The sequence below is a fragment of the Bison bison genome, unplaced genomic scaffold (assembly GCF_000754665.1).
Source record: "Bison bison bison isolate TAMUID 2011002044 unplaced genomic scaffold, Bison_UMD1.0 scf7180017864471, whole genome shotgun sequence".
Taxonomy (NCBI): Eukaryota; Metazoa; Chordata; class Mammalia; order Artiodactyla; family Bovidae; genus Bison; species Bison bison.
In genome coordinates this window covers 23,706,319-23,725,005 of record NW_011495032.1, presented here as the reverse complement: position 1 = coordinate 23,725,005, position 18,687 = coordinate 23,706,319, and the positions used below count along the sequence as shown (strand labels likewise).

At 39.3% G+C, this 18,687-nt stretch overlaps 2 protein-coding genes across 9 annotated transcripts in view; one reads left to right on the top strand and one right to left on the bottom strand.

The window, feature by feature from the left end:
- NIF3L1 (NIF3 NGG1 interacting factor 3-like 1 (S. cerevisiae)) overlaps window positions 1-8,267 on the bottom strand; it is an 18,657-nt gene extending 10,390 nt beyond the window's left edge. Inside the window, exons 1-4 of one of the 3 annotated variants that reach the window (XM_010860953.1) lie at window positions 8,222-8,267; window positions 4,968-5,428; window positions 3,953-4,115; window positions 1,119-1,245 (exon numbers count right to left, since the gene is read on the bottom strand). In XM_010860953.1, the coding sequence (XP_010859255.1) occupies window positions 1,119-1,245; window positions 3,953-4,115; window positions 4,968-5,403 (726 nt within the window). In that variant the 5' untranslated portion in view covers window positions 5,404-5,428; window positions 8,222-8,267. Of the gene's footprint in view, window positions 1-1,118; window positions 1,246-3,952; window positions 4,116-4,967; window positions 5,429-6,956; window positions 7,336-7,562; window positions 7,741-8,221 lie in introns of those variants that run through there. The other 2 variants (XM_010860954.1, XM_010860952.1) reach the window with 2 other exon arrangements.
- A 19-nt stretch (window positions 8,268-8,286) lies between these two features.
- On the top strand, window positions 8,287-18,191 carry PPIL3 (peptidylprolyl isomerase (cyclophilin)-like 3). 6 transcript variants are annotated; one of them, XM_010860949.1, is made up of 8 exons: window positions 8,287-8,314; window positions 8,576-8,649; window positions 9,157-9,232; window positions 10,554-10,628; window positions 12,372-12,465; window positions 13,040-13,107; window positions 15,671-15,789; window positions 17,805-18,191. In XM_010860949.1, the coding sequence occupies exons 3-8, from the start codon at window positions 9,230-9,232 to the stop codon at window positions 17,929-17,931; spliced, it is 486 nt and encodes a 161-aa protein (XP_010859251.1). In that variant the 5' UTR covers window positions 8,287-8,314; window positions 8,576-8,649; window positions 9,157-9,229; the 3' UTR covers window positions 17,932-18,191. The 6 variants fall into 6 exon arrangements, 5 of the variants coding, with proteins under 5 accessions (XP_010859251.1, XP_010859249.1, XP_010859253.1 ...); XR_827135.1 differs by adding an exon at window positions 15,275-15,382 and having other exon boundaries at window positions 8,299-8,649; window positions 17,805-18,158; XM_010860948.1 differs by having other exon boundaries at window positions 8,307-8,414.
- Window positions 18,192-18,687: the final 496 nt, after the last annotated feature.

Here is an 18,687-nt window from a genome sequence, read left to right as displayed (position 1 = left end):
GGGGAGGGAGAAGAAGCTGGAGACAGGGTTCCTCGCTGGTCATGAAAGGCCAAAAAGCCTGGACTATCTCCTGGAGGTGCCCGCTCAGGAGTTTACTGCATCTTATATCCCAAGGGAGGGAACATGAGAGTTTCAACTACTGTGGTGGCAAAGCAAACAGACAGGAGAAACATCTTGTAGATTTATGGACAGAATCAACAGGGCTTGGATATATGGGAGCAAGGGAGAGTTGTGCAAACCTGCAAATAAAACAGCTCTTAGGATCCCCGATAAAACAGAAAAAAACTCGTATTTAAAAACATGCTATGTGGATAAGGTCAGTTTTTGTATATATTGGATTTTAAATACTTGTGAGATCTGTAAGTAGAAAATGTTCAGAATGGCTGCAAATATATTTTTTAAAAATTTTTATCTTTTACCTTAAAAAAGCATCCTGAGACAGGAAGTAAAGACATAGGGATCATCATGTCAAGTTAAAGGAATGAATAAAATGGTCCAAGCAGAGGGTATAAAATAAGAGACTGAATCTGTAACTGAGTCTCTAATCATGAAGAAGTACCATCATGGTCTGAATGTTTCTGGCCCCCTCAAATTCACAGGATGAAATCCTAACCTATAGATTAGGAGGTGTAGCCTTTGGGAGGTGCTTTCAGATCATGAGGTTGGAAGCCACACAGCTGGGATTAGTGCTTTAGAAAAGAGGCTCCAGAGAGATCCCATGTCCCCTTCACTGTGTGAAGACACAGAGAGAAGGCACCATCTTTGAAGCATGTATTGAGCTCCCATCCGGCAACACTCGGAGTCTGCCAGTGCCACGATTTTGGACTTTGCTTCCTCCTTAACTGTGATACATAAATGACTGTTGTTTATAAGCTATCCAGTCTATAGTATTCTGTTATAGAAGTCCAAACATGTTATGGCAGCCTGAATGGACTAAGATATCTACATTTTTGTATTCCTGAAACGTCTCCCCTTTTCAATAAACTTTCCAGGGCCCAACATGCTTTCATCACCACTTTGTGCTACTCTAGGCAATAGTTAATAACCTGTTAAACTAACAATTTACATATGAATTTGTCAAACAAAACTGCACTGTAACATAAGATATCTTTTATTACCTTCTCTAGTGACAGAATTTCAGTCTTCTGATAAAACTGCCTATTCTGGGAAAGAAAAGCCACCACCTGCATCAAAGCTTGCTGAGTACAATTCAGACTGAGCCGTGTTTGTTCTTCATCATCAGTCCTGGAAAAAAAAGTCACTTGGTTTAGGATAAATATAAACAAATAAATAAATTTATAAAAATATACATATATATAAATTTATATATTTAAAATAATCCATAGTTTACAACCTCCTGTAATAGGAGATTAGATTTATATGGAATTTAGGATTTAATTCCAAACTGTTTTCTAGAATAGTGTTTCTCAAACTTCAGCATGCATCAAAATCATCTCCTGGCCTTATTAAAACAGACTGTTGGGCCGTACCCTCAGAGTTTCTGATTTAGTAGGTCTGAGTGGGGGCTGAGAATTTATCTAACAAGTTCCAGGTGACACTGATGTGCTGGTCCAGGGACCTCACATTGAAACCCCTGTTCTAGAACTGTTCTCAGTTCTGGTGGTGCATCAGAAATCTCTTGCTGGCTTCTTAAAAAAAAACAGCTGCTGGACTCTTCTATAGACTCAATGAAACAGAACATCTATGAATGGGGCTGGGGCAAACAAGTTTTTTAAAGCCCTAGAAAAGTTAATGTTCAAACATCATTGAATACAAGAATTTCCCAGACAGATTCTCAGGCAAATCCCATTCTAATTACACAGATCTAGGATAAAGCAAAAAATCTTCATTTTTCTTTGTTTATTTTTAATTGAAGGATAATTCTGCTATAATATTGCATTGGTTTCTGCCACACAATGTGATGCATTTTTCAAAAGCACCCATTATGCGCATGATTCAGAGGGTCCCTGAATCACCCTTTAAAGAGCAATACCCTTGGGAATCCCTTGGTGATCCAGTGGTTAGGACTAGGTGCTTTTATTATCAGGGCCTGGGTTCACTCCTTGGTCAGTGAACTAAGATCCTAAAAGCCATGGGGCATGGCCAAAAAAAATTTTTTAAAGGAATATCCAAGAGCCTCCAAAAAAACTAACATCAAGAAAGTTTTGTATTTAACCATAAACTCTAAATATAATCACAGAATTCGAGAACTAAAAGATACCTTACAAGATAATGTGGAAGTGGAGTTTCAACACTGGAACCATCAGCAGAGATTTGAAACAAAAAAGCAAAAACAATGCCTGGTCCCCAGTCTAATTGTTAAGTCTCAGATACTACCTGTGATGTGGAGAAACTGGAACCAAACTAAAGGTGTTTCAGTTCTTTAAAAGGTCCACCAGTTAGGAAGCGAAATGCTTCAAGAAATTACAGTACACTCATAATAAGAAATCTACATGGAAAGATTACTATGACAAGTTGAAAAGGCAAATACAGCATACCATTTAATTTTAAAAAAAACAATGACTAAAAGAAAACTATACATTTCTTCATGTCCCTATACATGTTTGGAAAGATACCCACTTCTCCGAAAACAAAAGAAAAGACAACTTGAGTTGAAGATCTTGGGACTGAGTAGAAGGGACAAGGAGGACTTTGGTATTGTTTGAAGTTTTCATGCTCTATTGGCATAATTTTAATTTCAGTGTTTACACAGTATTGCAGAATGGTAAAAGATATCTATGACTGAAATCTATGCAAAATCTTATAAATAATTTTTCTTAAGGTTCTTGAAATCCCCCAATACTATTATAGGACATTCACTATGGCTTTAGTATAATGTATCTACACATAAAAACCACTCACCCAAGAGTCATTTTTGGGGTAGCCTATATGGATTTCCATTTTAGCTTTGCACAGCGGCAGTATCACAGCCAGTGAGATTTACCCAAGGCATGATTACTGCTAACAGATTTCCATTTTATTAAAAGGCCACTATATTTATCTTTGTTTTTTTTAATAATTATTAAGTCCTAGCTCTATATTATGTGTCTTTTACAATGCTTTAGTAGGCAACCCACCCCAGTGTTCTTGCTTGGAGAATCCCAGGGATGGCGGAGCCTGGTGGGCTGCCGTCTATGGGGTAGCACAGAGTCAGACACGACTGAAGTGACTTAGCAGCAGCAGCAGCAGCAGCGTAAGTAAGTCCCAACATTTTTTGGTATCTCAGATCTAATTAAATAAATGATTGGCATTTCTGAGAGGCATTTTAACGTATTTTTTCCTTTCAAGTGTTTAGGAATCATCATTTCCTGGGAATTGATAAAAGTAAACCTATACTATCAGCATATCACCAGGGTTTATCTGCTGCTGCCGCTGCCAAGTCGCTTCAGTCATGTCCGACTCTGTGCGACCCCATAGATGGAAGCCCACCAGGCTCCCCCGTCCCTGGGATTATCCAGGCAAGAACACCAGAGTGGGTTGCCATTTCCTTCTCCAATGTGTGAAAGTGAAAAGTGAAAGGGAAGTCACTCAGTCGTGTCCGACTCTCAGCGACCCCATGGACTACAGCCTATCAGGCTCCTCCATCCATGGGATTTTCCAGGCAAAAGTACTGGAGTGGGGTGCCATCACCTTCTCCAAGGGTTTATCTACATACCCTAAAGTAAAAATACCTTTCAACACTGTCAGGAGGATTTGAAATACTGTAAGATGTGTGGTATAGTCCTTCCTGCATAGAAAATAGTCAATAAGCGTTATCATTATTTACTGTATTGTATCAGTTTTCCTCCTCAGGGACCCATAAGCAAATCAGAAGAATGCTGTTTTGTAAACCTACCGAAGGAAAATGATTCCATCTGAGGAAAATGATTTGTTGTAAACTTAAATAGCAGGCTTATAGAATTTGTAAGAAAGATTCTTAACATATACACAAAAAGAGGAAAATATATTGTACCTAGCAGAAAAAGAAGTAACAGATACACCTGCAATCTCTTTCAGTGCAGAAATGACTTTGTCCAGGTCTTGGGTGTGGGTAACACTGAATTCTACTCTGTGAGTTCCCTCCGTGGGGTAGTCAGGAGCTTTGGAAGGATGGATGGGCCTGGAGGTGCAAACACCTAGAAAAAAAAATTGTCAGGAGTTAAAAGAGATTTTGTGGGTTTTTTTAAAAATTAAAAAGAAAAACTACTACTGTAAGAAATGAGTATTCTTTAAAAGATTCATTCTTAGATGCTTCTATAATAAACACACACAACATGGTCCTTATATATACACCCAATAGCCCCCATAACCTAAGGATTTCGTATGGTCATACAGAATCATATTTCTTTTCAGAACTATTTTCCAGAAGACTCTTAAATATCACAGAAAGTTGGACAAGACTGACTCACGAATTTCTGATGACATATAGAATTGTGACTGCTTACTAAATTTACTTGTGTAAACTATGATTCAGGTCACAAAGCTCATAATCCACTTGACCACACTAATCCAGATTATATTATCACAGAAGCTTCAGCCCAGCACAAGGCAACTAAAAAGGCTTACCAAAAATAAAGCTAAAAACACATACACTGAATTCCCTCATTGTGCTGGGCATAAGTACTAATCCAGTGAAACTATCTGACTGATATATGAAGTATATTCTGGAGAGGCCTGAGCTTTCAATTCAATTCAACAGGCTTTTCTGGAGTGCCTGAGTGTTAGGCACTGTGCCACTTGAGTAAGGAATCACAAAGCTCAGCCAAAAATGAAGATTTCCAATGTGGTCTTTATTCAATAAGAATATAATTTCATTTTTAAATATAATTTAATTGTCAGGTTTCAGCAAGATTATTTTAAAATATATAAAAACAGAATAATGGTCCCCATCCCTAAAGAGGTTAAAACACTATTGAAAAGACACTCTATAAAATTCCAAAGCACTGACAGGGAAAAAACTAGATATGAAAGAACAAGAGGCTTCTCACCAAGCCCCTTAGCCAGCCAGTTGTTGACTCCCTGAGGAGCAGCGTCATAGGCGGTGTGAGGAGAGTAGATCCCAACTCTGTTCTCCAGTGCCCGGATTACCAGGCGCTCCTTCCATGTTTTCCAGGTGATGCGCTTCATGGGTCGGAAAATAGGCGGATGGTAGGAGAGGATGAGATCCGCCTTCTTCTGCAGCGCCTCCTCCATCACTTCCTCAGTCAAGTCATTGGTCAGGAAGAGCGTGTTTACAGTGTGTGGTGGGCTCGGTTCCACCAGTAATCCAACATTGTCCCAGCTCTCAGCAAATGAGAGGGATGCAAAGTCATTCAAGGAGGAAAGGAGAGCCTTCAGATCCATGAAGGAACGGGAAGAACTGTAGATCAGGGAATGCACCAGGCGGGCTGTCGTGGTGACCAGGCGTACACGAGATGACAACATGCAGAAGTCAGGCAAAACTGAGTATCTGAAGTCAAACACAGACTATGGAGCACATGTACACTTTACAGACTCAAACCTTTTTAGACAGCAAAGTATATGAGCAAAAGAGCTGTAGTCTTACACTAAAAAAAAACCAAACATGATGGCATGCGTACTCAGTTGCTTCAAACCCAGGTCTCCCGCATTGCAGGCAGATTCTTTACCAGCTGAGCCACAGCGGAAGCCCAAGAATACTGGAGTGGGCAGCCTATCCCTTCTCCAGCAGATCTTCCTGACCTAGGAATCGAACCAGGGTCTCCTGCATTGCAGGCAGATTCTTCACCAACTGAGCTATCAGGGAAGCCCACTCAATTGCTTCAGTCGTGTCCAACTCTTTGAAACCCACTGGACTACAGTCAGCTAGGCTCCTCAGTCCATGGGATTCTCCAGGCAAGAATATTGGAGTGGGTTGCCATGCCCTCCTCCAGGGCTTCTTTCTGACCCAGGGATCAAACCCATGTCTTCTGCATCTCCTGCGATGAAGGCAAATTCTTTACTGCTGAGCCACCAGGGAAGCCATACCTGAGTTCAAATATTGGCTCTATCATTTACCAGCACTGGTATCACAGATAAGTCACTTAAGTGCTCTGAGCTTGTTCTCTCATCTACAAAACAGAGATACTATAACTTATTTCATAGGTCATCTAGAGGAGTAAATGGATTAATATGTTTAAGTCACCTTGCACAAGCCTGGAGTGTGTGTGTGTGTGTGTGTGTGTGTGTATGTATCCGTCAGTCGTGTCTGACTCTTTGCAACCCTATGGGCTGTAGCCCACCACACTCTTCTTCCCATGGAATTCTCCAGGCAAGAATACTGGAGTGGGTAGCCATTCCCTTCTCCAGAGCACAAGCTTGGTACATAACACACAATTACATTCATCCCCTCCTCCCTGTCCCCCACACACCCTCTGTTCATAGTCTTCTCACCCTTCAACCATCGTTCTCCATTTCTCTAGATATTACACTTCCTTCCAAGACCACTTCGACTTTCTAAATAAAGCTTTTCTTGACAAACTTTCTCTTTCAGTGTCTCCCCTTTTGCTCCAGACCATTCTCTTAATTAATGTTATATTCCTGTTGGTCTCCCCTAAAGCTACCAGAGAACAGGAACTATCTTTTCTGCATCTCAGTATCTCCAATATTGGCCAGCACTAAATGCTTACTATACATAGACACAGTTTCCCTTCCCCTATCATAGCAGACTTTGGAGTTGGGGTGGTATATACTGACATTAAAAAGTGCTTTATCAGAGAGTTCCCTGGTGGCCTGGTGGTTAGGATTCTGGCTTTCATTGCTGTGGCTCGGGTTCGATCCCTGGTTGGAGAACTGAAATCTCTCAAGCTGTGGGGCATGGCCAAAAAAAAGGTGCTTTATCAAGAAAAAGTAATGATACCATATATAAAAACTTAAGTGGTTTATCAGTAGCCAGAACCATGAGATGCAGAGGTGGGTCACTGTGAATGGGCAAGGTCAAGGCAGGAAAGGGGCAGGAGATGCTGCCCCTGAACAAATACCTTGGTGCCATACAAAGGCCAGAATCAAGAGGTGGGCGAGGTGAAGATGTAGGGTACTCTGTCCGCAGAGTCTGTCAAACCCTTCTAGACATCTGTATCCAATACAAAAGGTAACACTGTTGGCTCAATTCTTAAATTGAGTATCTATGAAAACTTTTTTGAAGAAAAGCATTTCATGGTATGCAAATTAGCAAGAAAGCAGTCAACTGTAAATTTTGATTGAAATACTTGTAACTTGTTAACTTCGGAAACAATTTTTTAAACTTTTATTTGTACACAAAGAATATTTAATATTTAATGCACTTATTCAAAATATGGTTTGGAGTGATGCAGAACCTCCACAAACCCTTGAACTGGGGTCTTGGAAGATCTTCTAAGTGTCCTTATACCACTTGCGGGCTTCCCGGGTAGCTCAGCTGGTAAAGAATCCGCCTGCAATCCTGGAGAATGCAGGAGAGCTGGGTTCGACCCCTGGTTGGGTACATCCCCTGGAGGAGGGCATGGCAACCCACTTCAGTATTCGTGCCTGGAGAATCCCCATGGATAGAGGAGACTGGTGGGCTACAGGCCATGGGGTCACAAAGAGTCGCACACCACAGCACATACCTCTTCCCATTTCCAGATTCCAGGTCCTGATACTAATTACTCCACTTTACAAAGACTCTTCTAAATCTGGCAAGGGCTAAAGTGAAGCTCTAGTAGTCTACCACGCCGGTGTTGATTTATTTACTGTTAAATTTGTAGGACTTAAAGGTAACAAAACACTCCCCATTCACAACGAAGCTGCGTAGCTTGAAGCCACAATTAACAAGAATGGGAAGCGGCGCAGCCTGCTGAAGACCACAGACTCTAAAACCAGCCTGATTCCCAGAGCCACAGCTGTTGGCGGTTTCCACATCTGAAGGATAGAAATAATAGTTTCCAGCTCACAGTGTTGTTGCAAGATTTAACCGTAAAGCTGCGGGAAAGTGCCTGGCCTAGAGTCAGCGCTATTTAAGTATCATTAGCAGGGCCACTTCACAGCCTGCAAACTGCGCCCCTCTTTTTTCAGTCCCACTTCTGACGTTTTCCAGGACAATGAAGAGAGCAGGTTGCAAGGCCGTAAACCTGAGAGTCAGGGCCCCGGCCCCTCTAGAACCCTATCCTATCTCGAGGCAACCCGGTTTTCTGCGCCTATCTCTGCCCTGTGGCTATCAGGGGGCTTCCACAGCCCACCACCGAAGGCTCAGCTACCCACGCCGGAATCTAATTCTCCCAAGACTCACCAGTCCCGGGACTCCGCAAGAGCTACTTCCGGTCCTGCGCGGAACTTCCTGGTGTTGTGAAAGTAGGCGGGACGCAGGAGCCGGGCGGAAGAGGTACTTTCCATTTTACGTCTGAGCCCAAGACAATCCTAGAAGTTGCCCAGAATTAACGCTTTTTGTCCTAGTGTAATTATTGAAAGAGCCCCCTTTCAAGGTCAGATGTGTTCCTGGTGGGGAATAAATCCTACATTCTCTCCCTAGTTCTTCTTGTTTGGGTTACAGATAGGGAGAGGGGAAGGGAGGACGCGAACAAGCTAGGGGCATTCTCTCTAATGGGTCTCTTGCTCGACTTCCGGTGGCATTTCGAATCTACAGACCCGTGGGGGCACCTACGATTGCATCTTTGCTGTTTTAACAACAACTGTGCTAATCGAAGTTAAGTAAGTTAAGTAAGTATGGGGTAACGTCACTTATTGTTTCATTAGCTTAACTCGTGCTTGCAGAGCGCTGTGTGTTTTAGTTCTTGGACTGCTTACAGTTAGTATTTTTTCTGTGCGGGGAGGGTGACGACTAGTAAAGCATGTAGTATACTAGTGGTAAGTGCTGTGAGAAAAGGAAATCGTTAAGGCAGGTTTAACCAGACTTTTGAGCAGAGATTTGGAGGTGAGGAAACTAGCTGTACAGATGTCTGAGTGTACATGTTCCAGGCGAGGGGAACACCCAGTGCCTGGACCCAAAGGCGGGAATGTACTCGGCCCTTGAGAAGTGAGCAGGGAAAGAGGAGTTTGAGGGTCTGGAGTCGATTAGTTTCGCCTGATGGCTTCCATAACCGAATTTTTATTACTTGGGTAGAATGGGTACTCGTTGACACTTTTTCTTTTAAATATGCCATAAAACTGAGCTTGTGTGAGTCAAGAGAGGGAAATGAATTTAATTCTTTTTTATTTTGTAAATAGAGGCTCGTTCTTGAACTTCTCTCAATAAACTCTGAGAAAGTAACAGTGCTTCCTGAAACCATCAAGAAAGAAAATGGTAAATTTTATGGAATTCTTATGAATGTCTTTCATAAAAAAATTTTTTTTCAGAAAATCAAGGGAATTAAAACTGCATGGAAATTTCAGTGACAAAACAGAAATAATAAGCTGAAGAACTATAAAGTGTAAAATGATTCTAAACAAAACCAGCAAAGGCAAAATTAAATTATGTCTTTCACTTAAACAACACAGAATTTACCTTTATATGGAAAAAGATACCAGACAGATAGAGATGGAAAGGGCTTCTTGCAGAAGAGCATCATAGTCAGGTGTGATCATTTTCATTGGATCCTTTTGCTCTTGGTCTAAGGTGGACACTGGAGTCGGAGATATCTCGAAAGAAAGCAGTGTGCCCCACCAACACACACACACACACACACACACATTCCTGCCTTCTTTCTTCAACTTAGTCATACTCTGACTGCTAGATACTATTGTAAAAAGACAAATTAAAAAAGAAGTCTAAGAAGCTTTCTAGCCTCTCTGGAATGGGGTAACAAAAGGAGTATTTTGACTACCAATGAACAGATGAAGCAAAAAGGCAAGTAAGAGAGTACTCTGGTTACCTCTGCACATTTAGGATCTGAAAACACAGATGCTTTTTATGTCTGATGTCGTTAGTGGAGAAAGAAATTGTTTTTCAACTCTCACAATTATATAAGGGAAATGGTTAAAAAAAAAAAAAAACAACTATGTTTGTAAAAGTCTTTTTCCTACTATTTTTCAATAAATATTAATGACTTAGTGAATTGCTTATTTAAGTCAGTCATGCTAACATAAAAATCGTTTTTATTGATGAAAAATTCGAATAAGATAATTATTTCCATTATAGTGTGTTTGAGTGTGAAGTCGCTCAGTCATGTCCAACTCTTTGCGACCCCGTGGACTGTAGCCCGCCAGGCTCCTCTGTCCATGGGATTCTCCAAGCAAGAATACTGGAGTGGGTTGCCATTTCCTTCTCCAGGGGATCTTCCCAACCCAGGGATTGAACCCAGGTCTCCTGCATTGCAGGCAGATGCTTTATCCTCTGAGCCACCAGGGAAGCCATCATAGTAGTTGCTCCCAAATTTTTAGCATAGATACCATTTTACCTAAACATTTACCTTTCTCCTCTGGAATTTTTTTTTTTCCTACTGCTGAAATAATTTTGAAGAAATGCAACTTATCTCTCAAGAGCTACTGTATGGATAGATCATCTCTGAAATGGTGTTTCTGTTTTTATTCAGATAGTCATCTTTATTATCTAGTTAGGGAAATGATACAATGCACAAAATCACCTGAAGAAATCTCATTTTTCTCACATTCTCTCTCCTTTTTAGTCGGTGACATTGCATACAGATGTAGGTGATATTAAAATAGAAGTCTTCTGTGAAAGGACACCCAAAACATGTGAAGTGAGTACCATAATGTATGCATAAAAGATGAGTTAACTCAGTAGGGTAACCATTTTGAAATCGAGTCACCTAACTTAAATGGCATTCCCCCCAGAAAAATAGAAAACTTTTCTATGAAACCATTGTCAAGAAAAACCATCAATCATAATTTCTGATCTAATTTATACTTTGTTTTCTTTTAAATAAATTACTTAATTTTTAGCTGTGCTAGGTCTTCGATGTTGCATGTAGGGCTTCTCTGGTTGCAGGAGCTATTCTTTATTTGCAGTGTACCAGCTTCTCTTTGCAGAGAAGGCAATGGCACCCCACTCCAGTACTCTTGCCTGGAAAATCCCATGGATGGAGGAGCCTGGTAGGCTGCAGTCCATGGGGTCGCTAAGAGTCAGACAGGACTGAGCGACTTCACTTTCACTTTTCACTTTCCTGCATTGGAGAAGGAAATGGCAACCCACTCCAGTGTTCTTGCCTGGAGAATCCCAGGGACGGGGGAGCCTGGTGGGCTGCCGTCTATGGGGTCACACAGAGTCGGACACGACTGAAGTGACTTAGCAGCAGCAGCAGCAGCAGCTTCTCTTTGTGGTGGTTTCTCTTGTTGTAGAGCATGGGCCCTTGGCAGATAGGCTCAGTAGTTGTGGCACACAGGCTTAGTTGCCCCTTGGCATATAGAATATTCCCAGACCAAGGATTGAACCTGTGTCCCCAACATTGACAGGCAGATTCTTAACCACTGGACCACCAGGGAAGTCCTACACTTTTTTTTCTGATGTTAAAGTGAATTAAAGAAAGGGTAGATAATTTTTCTCTTACCATACTGTGGCTGGTATCTTTTTCTTTTGGCTCATTTTTCTCAAGAAATATAGGGGAACTGTTCCATATATTATTTCACTTGTTTAAATAACAAGGATAGAAGGAAAAAGGGAGTTCCTTGGCGGTCCAGTGGTTAGGACTTGGTGCTTTCCCTCTTGTGACGTAGGTTCAGTCTCTGGTTGGGGAACGAATATCCCATAAGCAGCGTGGCATGGCCAAAAAAATACAAGAAGGGAAAAAAAGAGAGTCACCTATATATATACATTCATTCAGCAATTTTGCTTATGAGAAGCTATCTTGCCAGCATCTGGAACTTCAGTGATGAACAAGAGACATTCCTTGCTCATGTGGAGCTAATATTTACCTGATAGGCAGGGGGAAAATTCATTCTAGAAAAAAAAGTAATTCTAGAGGGAAATAATGCCTTGAAGGAAATAAAGTGTTGAGATGGAGAATAATGGGAAGGGATTTATTTAAAAGAAGATGAGAGCAAGGCTAGCCAAGAAAGTGGTACTGCACTTTAAGAACTGAGTGTGAAAGGTAATTAAGGCATCTCCGTGGAAGGACTTATAAAAAAGAACGTTCCAGGTATAGAAATAGGTACAGGGCCTCAAGGTGTGAAAGCCTGTGTTTTTTGAATAAACTTTCAGAAGGCTGATGGGGTTAACACAGTAAGTAGCAGGGAAGGAGTGATTATCATGAGACGCAGAAGTAGGCTAGGTCATGCAGGGCTTGCTAGGCTCTGCTGAGGGTTTTGTATTTTCTTTCAGGAACAGAAGGAAGCTATTGGAGAGTTTTAGTCAGTGACTTTATCCAAAGTAATGCCTCAAAGACATTGTTTAAATAGGTTGTTGCGGTATTTTCAGTAAATACAATTCATTTGTTATCTAAAATATGTTTCTGCTACATTTCTCAATTATTATTTTTACTCTCCAGAATTTCTTGGCTCTTTGTGCCAGTAATTACTACAACGGCTGTATATTTCATAGAAATATCAAGGGTTTCATGGTTCAAACGGGAGATCCAACAGGTAAGTGATTCCAGTAATACATAAGGAATTGAATATATAGTGTAAAGAAGAGACTAGATAAAGAATAGAAAAATAAAAATATGTGGGGTTTTTATAACTTACCTTAGCAAGAAATTTTTAAGCAGAAGCTACTGGTATCAAGCCCTAAAATATGAACAATACTGATAAGGAGGGTTGGGGGGTTTTGTAGATATACTTTATGTTCTTTAAAGTTCATTTTGGGGAAGAAAGAAAGGATATATCAGATTTTATTTGTACTTAAAGGGTTGCTGTTGCTAAGTCGCTTCAGTCGTCTCCGACTCTGTGTGACCCCGTAGACGGCAGCCCACCAGGCTCCCCCGTCCCTGGGATTCTCTAGGCAAGAACACGAGTGGATTGCCATTTCCTTCTCCAGTGTATGAAAGTGAAAAGTGAAAGTGAAGTCGCTCAGTTGTGTCCGACTCTTAGCAACCCCATGGACTGCAGCCTACCAGGCTCCTCCGTCCATGGGATTTTCCAGGCAGGAGTACTGGAGTGGGGTGCCATTGCCTTCTCCGTTTAATTAGATACTTCATTTGTTTGTCTTGTAATATAGGTACTGGAAGGGGAGGTAACAGTATCTGGGGCAAGAAATTTGAAGACGAATATAGTGAATATCTTAAGGTATATCCAAAATACTTCAGAATCTATTTTTTCATGCTGTGTTTACACTTGGAAACGGATACGTATGTTGTAATAATACAGGTTAAAATAATTAGTAAATATACTTTTTTTTGTAGTTTTTCACTCTTTATAAGTGATGTCGAGAGGAAATATAAATGTCAATTCTAGCCTAATATATAGTGGAATCTCACCATCACATGAATCTTGACATTAAGTGAGCTCATCTTCCGGTCCAATCTGAAATGTTTAATCAGTAATATACCTGTGGGGCTTCATGTCTCACTATAAAATTCATGTTGAATGACAATGAATCATTGGTCTTTTTTGAGGGTGGGGAGGAGAGACTGTCAGACCTTCTGGTTGCAATATTGCCTATTATCAGTCGCCGGCTTTTTATCATCTTCTCTTAGATATTTGAATATTTGTTTTAATTTCACTTAATGTGTATGGTAGATCTCAGTTAGGTCTCAGAGAAGTGCACATAAATAAATCTGCAGCATAGAAAAATTAGATACTTATATTTCCTTTGTATTTTTTCAAACTTTCTAAAGAATTTTCTTTTTTCTAAAAGTTAAAAAACTAGTACATATTCATTTAAAAAAAAGTTCCATTTCCCAGAGATGACATCAGTTAATAATTTATTGTGTGGTCTTTCAATCTGAATATGTAATTTAGTATATTGTTTTGAAGTTACAGTAAAATGTACTCAGCAAAACTTCTAAGAATATTCACTTCAGTGTTATCTCTGGATGGTGACTAGGAATAATTTATCTTTTTGCTTTTCTATCATAAATAAATATTGTTACCAAGTTGGGATTAGGAGGTGATAAATTGTTTAAAAAGTCACCCTTTTCCTGAATCGGAAATGAAACAGTTTTTTAGGCATTAATTAATAACTGTTTCCATGGTACTGATCTGTCATCCTATACCAGTGATTTTCAAACTTCGCTGGTAACAGACTGACCTGTAGAAGTTTTAAATTAAAAAAAAAAGAGTAGGGCCTTACCTCCCTAAATCTTGAGAAAAACAAGAGAACTGATTAGGACCGTGACTATATTTTAAGGTTCCCTGGTGATTCCTACGCAAACACACAAACAAGGTTAAGAACTATTTTCTAACATACCAGAATTAAGGATGTGTTAATAGTCACATACTCTAGCCCTGAACTTCCGTTCCCACACATTTACCCTAGAGAAATTCATGTACATGTGCACTAGGAAACGTACAAGAGTGTTCCTAGAGTACTACTTGTAATAACAAAATTCGAAAAACAATGTCCATCAATCTTTGAGTGGACAAATTGTAGTATATTCAGTAGTAAAATAGTATACAGCGAAAGAAATATGTATAATACATGTATGAATCTTAGAAACATTATGTTAACTGCAGAAATCATTTTCTAGAAGACTAAAAATAGTATGAACTATTTTATAGAACTCAGAAACCAGCAAAAGGAAACAATATATTGTTCAGGCATTTATAAAGATATTAGAATACTAGTTACCACTTTGAGAGGCTGAAGTAATAGCTGAGAGGAGCGTATAGGCATATGCAACAATTTGGTAAATTTTAATTCTTAAAGCTTGAAAACAGGTTAATGGTTGCTTATTTTATTATACTGTAAGTAGTACATATATTCTTATGATGCATCAAATACATTTGATTGGTAGTCACCTTTTAGGGAGACAGTAAAGCATTAATATCTATGTAGTTGCATCTCTGTGGTTTGTCTCATTAGTGTCTGCTGATGAATAGCATCAGACAGAGTAATCATTGGAGTTACTTTTAGTATATTTTATATTTGGGCATCTCCCTGTAAGACAGTTCTGTCTTTAATCTTATTGATAAAGTCCTTTTAACTCCTGTACACATTCCCTTGTATAACAGTGTAATGAATATTAGACAAGGCCTTCCTTAGATCATCCAGTCCTGGGTTTATGAACTGACTGCCCATAGGTGGAAGACCCACAGATTCATTCTTTACGGCCATTGGTTTAAAAACATTATAAATGTCATGAGGCAAGAGATACACTATTCCTTTTGCCAGATTCCACCATTCCCTAATGTTTACATTCTGCCCAATTATCAATTTATTATCTGCGAACCCTTGTGAGAATTTGAATTATGAAAAAACCCCTGAACTAGTCCAACCTCCCTTGTTTTACAGATAAAGAAACTAGCCAGAGTCCAGTGTATATGTGAAGAGATTATGGGGATTTTGGTTTTGTTGTCTGCCTGATGGTTTCATGCCAGCACACTGTTCCTTAATATAAATGTAAGGATTATTTCTATTATACATTGGTGTTGCCGAAAGTGTTCGTGGCTCTACTTCTCCAAAGATGAAATTGAAGAGTATGATTTGGTATATAAACAATTTACATACAAGTTTCCAGAGATACAGATCATACAGAAACTGAACATTTGGACTAGCCCTGATGGAAACTAATTACATGTTTTCTTGATCTCTTAAATATTGGGAAGGTAAAGAGTGTATGTCTTGTTTCAGTCCTATATTTGGAATGTTTACATAAAAACAATTAATACTTTGGTCTGTCCTCTTCAGCACAGTGTTAGAGGTGTTGTATCTATGGCTAATAATGGCCCAAATACCAATGGATCTCAGTTTTTCATCACCTATGGGAAGCAGCCACATCTGGACATGAAATACACAGTATTTGGCAAGTGAGTATTCTGGTTTGGAATTTCACTGCAAAGGATGCATGAGTGGCTGTGATCATGGCGTAACTAGTATTCAAAGAGCAGTATGAGAGCTAAATGTACTTGAAATTTACACCCACCACTTAATAGCCATGTGACCTTGAGTTATTTACAACCTCTCTCACCCTCAGTTATTTTGTAAAGAGGCACCAGCTCTTTTTTTTTTTCAGGATCTTATGCAAGTTAACAGTATGTATTGTTTTCATTCAGAATAGCATTTTGTATCAACACATCTGAAAAACAGTTGCTTAAACAAGATGAACTGGGATGGTGGTTCTAGTATGTCATTGATGTCCCAGGTGCCTTTCTTTTTTCTCAGCCATCATTAGCTTTCATTCTGAAATTCACCTCATGGTTATAATTTGGACAGCAAAGCTCCAGTCAGAATATTTGTGTTCCAAGCAGAAAGAAGGAGGAAAGGCAAAAAGTGCTTGCCAGCTGAATCAGTCCCTTTTTAAAGAACTTTCCTGGAAGACCCAGACCTTACTTACAAGAGAGGGTAGGAAATGTTTTTCAGCTAGATACATTGCCATCTCAATAAAATCAGGCCTCTATAAATAAGAAGAAAGGGGAATGGAATCCTGAGGAGACTTTTAGCAGTCTCTGCAAGAAAATCCATTAGATACAGTATCCCTGGGAATTGCTTTTATAAATCAACAGGAAGTCAGTTTGTCAACAAATTATTTACTGTGTTCAATAAACCAAGGCAGAGTTCTATAGTTTGTTTTATTTAACAGTTTGGATGCCAAGCTAGTTTAATTAAAAATACAAGAGTCTACAACTTTTCTTTTTCATTCCATATGCATGTCTAATTTATAGATTAATACTTGATGAAAAGGAATATTATAGCCTTTAGTAGTTTTTGTGTGTATTATGGATAATCTTTATACTCCCTTTCTTTTATATTCTCCCTAACCCACCATTCGGAATTATTGATTAGTAATTAGTAGGACTTATCTTACTGAATTGGTTAAAAAACGCTGTAGCATTTAGAACAAGTATTCTTAACCTTTAGTCTAGTAACTCCTTGGAACTCTTTTCTGTATATGCACACACATTTTTCTGAGAAAATGGTTCATAGCTTTTGCTGGTTCTCAAAGGTACCCATTCCCAAATACTTAACTTACCTCAACTCTACATGCCCTTTTTGGCCTGGAATCTTTTTCCTGCACCCTCTTTTTTCTCTTACTGACCCAGAAGGTGGGAAAGCCTTTAAAACTTACAATTTAAAGACCTTAACTGCCTACCTTTGGGCGTAAAATCAAAAGGCTTTGGCTATAATAACATTTTAGTGGAAATGTAAAATAAAATGGGAATCTGTTATTTTTAAAGTACCTACTCTAAGTCTTAGGAATTGATTCAAATTGCACCAGGAAGTATAATCTAAAAAGCCACTTTGTCTTAGTAGACTAAGTTTCTAGAACATATTAGAAAAACAGCTGTTTTTTTTTTTTTTTCTGATAGAAACATGAAGTGGGCTTAGCTGTCGATCTTCTCTTCAATATTTCTTTTTGTTGTTTAAAAGCAAAAAATAAAAACACCACGTTTAAACACTAAAGTACAAAGGAGCTACCTACTTCAGAACCTTCAGTGCAGGGCAATACTCATAATAACTGTCATCCTTACATACTTTCTCCAGGCTTTTGCTATAGCAAAGAAAACCTTCTGACTGGTTGTATTGGCCCCATTTGTAGCTAATCCATGTGAATGAGGCAGAATACATCATTTAGGTACTTTGATGGGAATATTCCCGCCCATTGCTACTTTTGTCTAAAGGCATAAACATGAATTTTTGTTTCTGAATTTTGGGCCCTACTTATGGCAGAAAATCAAAGCAATATCTTACTGTATACTCAACAAGGGAACTCAAAAAACTGTATGACTTGGTCTTTTTCTCTTAGACTGTAATTGTTGTAGGTGTTTGGATATTATGTTTCAATTGTAGGAAATTTTCAAACATTATATTGTTTCTCTTTCAGGGTGATAGATGGTCTGGAGACTCTAGATGAACTGGAGAAGTTACCCGTAAACGAGAAGACATATCGACCTCTTAATGATGTACACATTAAGGACATAACTATTCATGCCAACCCATTTGCCCAGTAGCTATAATAGACCTGGACAAATACTTGGCTAACTATTCAAGGAACACACCTATTATGGTTTACTCAGTTTTAATTATGTCAAAGATTGTAGCTTGTTTATAACTAAGATCGTCTATGAGTTGCTGGTACCAAGAGGGGCCAAACAGTATTTAGTCCTATTTTTAGAGCATATTCTATGAATATTATCTAATGCATTTCTTTAATTAAAAAAAAAAACCCTGTGTTTAACTTTGTATTTTCATATAAACATTCATTTTTAAATGCTGAGTGTCAAATCCAGGCATTTTTGAGCACCCTAATTACATACTCCTACCATATCTAGTCCACATCCTATTCAGGTCAGTTCAGTTGCTCATTCATGTCTGACTCTTTGTGACCCCATGGACTGCAGCACACCAGGCCTCCCTGTCCATCACCAACTCTGGGAGTTTACTCAAACTCATGTCCATTGAGTCCGTGATGCCATCCAACCATCTCATCCTCTGTTGTCCCCTTCTCCTGCCTTCAGTCTTTCCCAGCATCAGGGTCTTTTTGAATCAGGTGGCCAAAGTATTGGAGTTTTAGCTTCAGCATCAGTCCTTTCAAAGAATATTCAGGACTGATTTCCTTTAGGGTAGACTGGTTATATCTCCTTGCTGTCCAAGGGACTCTTAAGTGTCTTCTCCAACACCACAGTTCAAAAGCATCAATTCTTCGGCACTCAGCTTTCTGTATAGTCCAACTCTCACATCCATACACGACTACTGGAAAAATCATA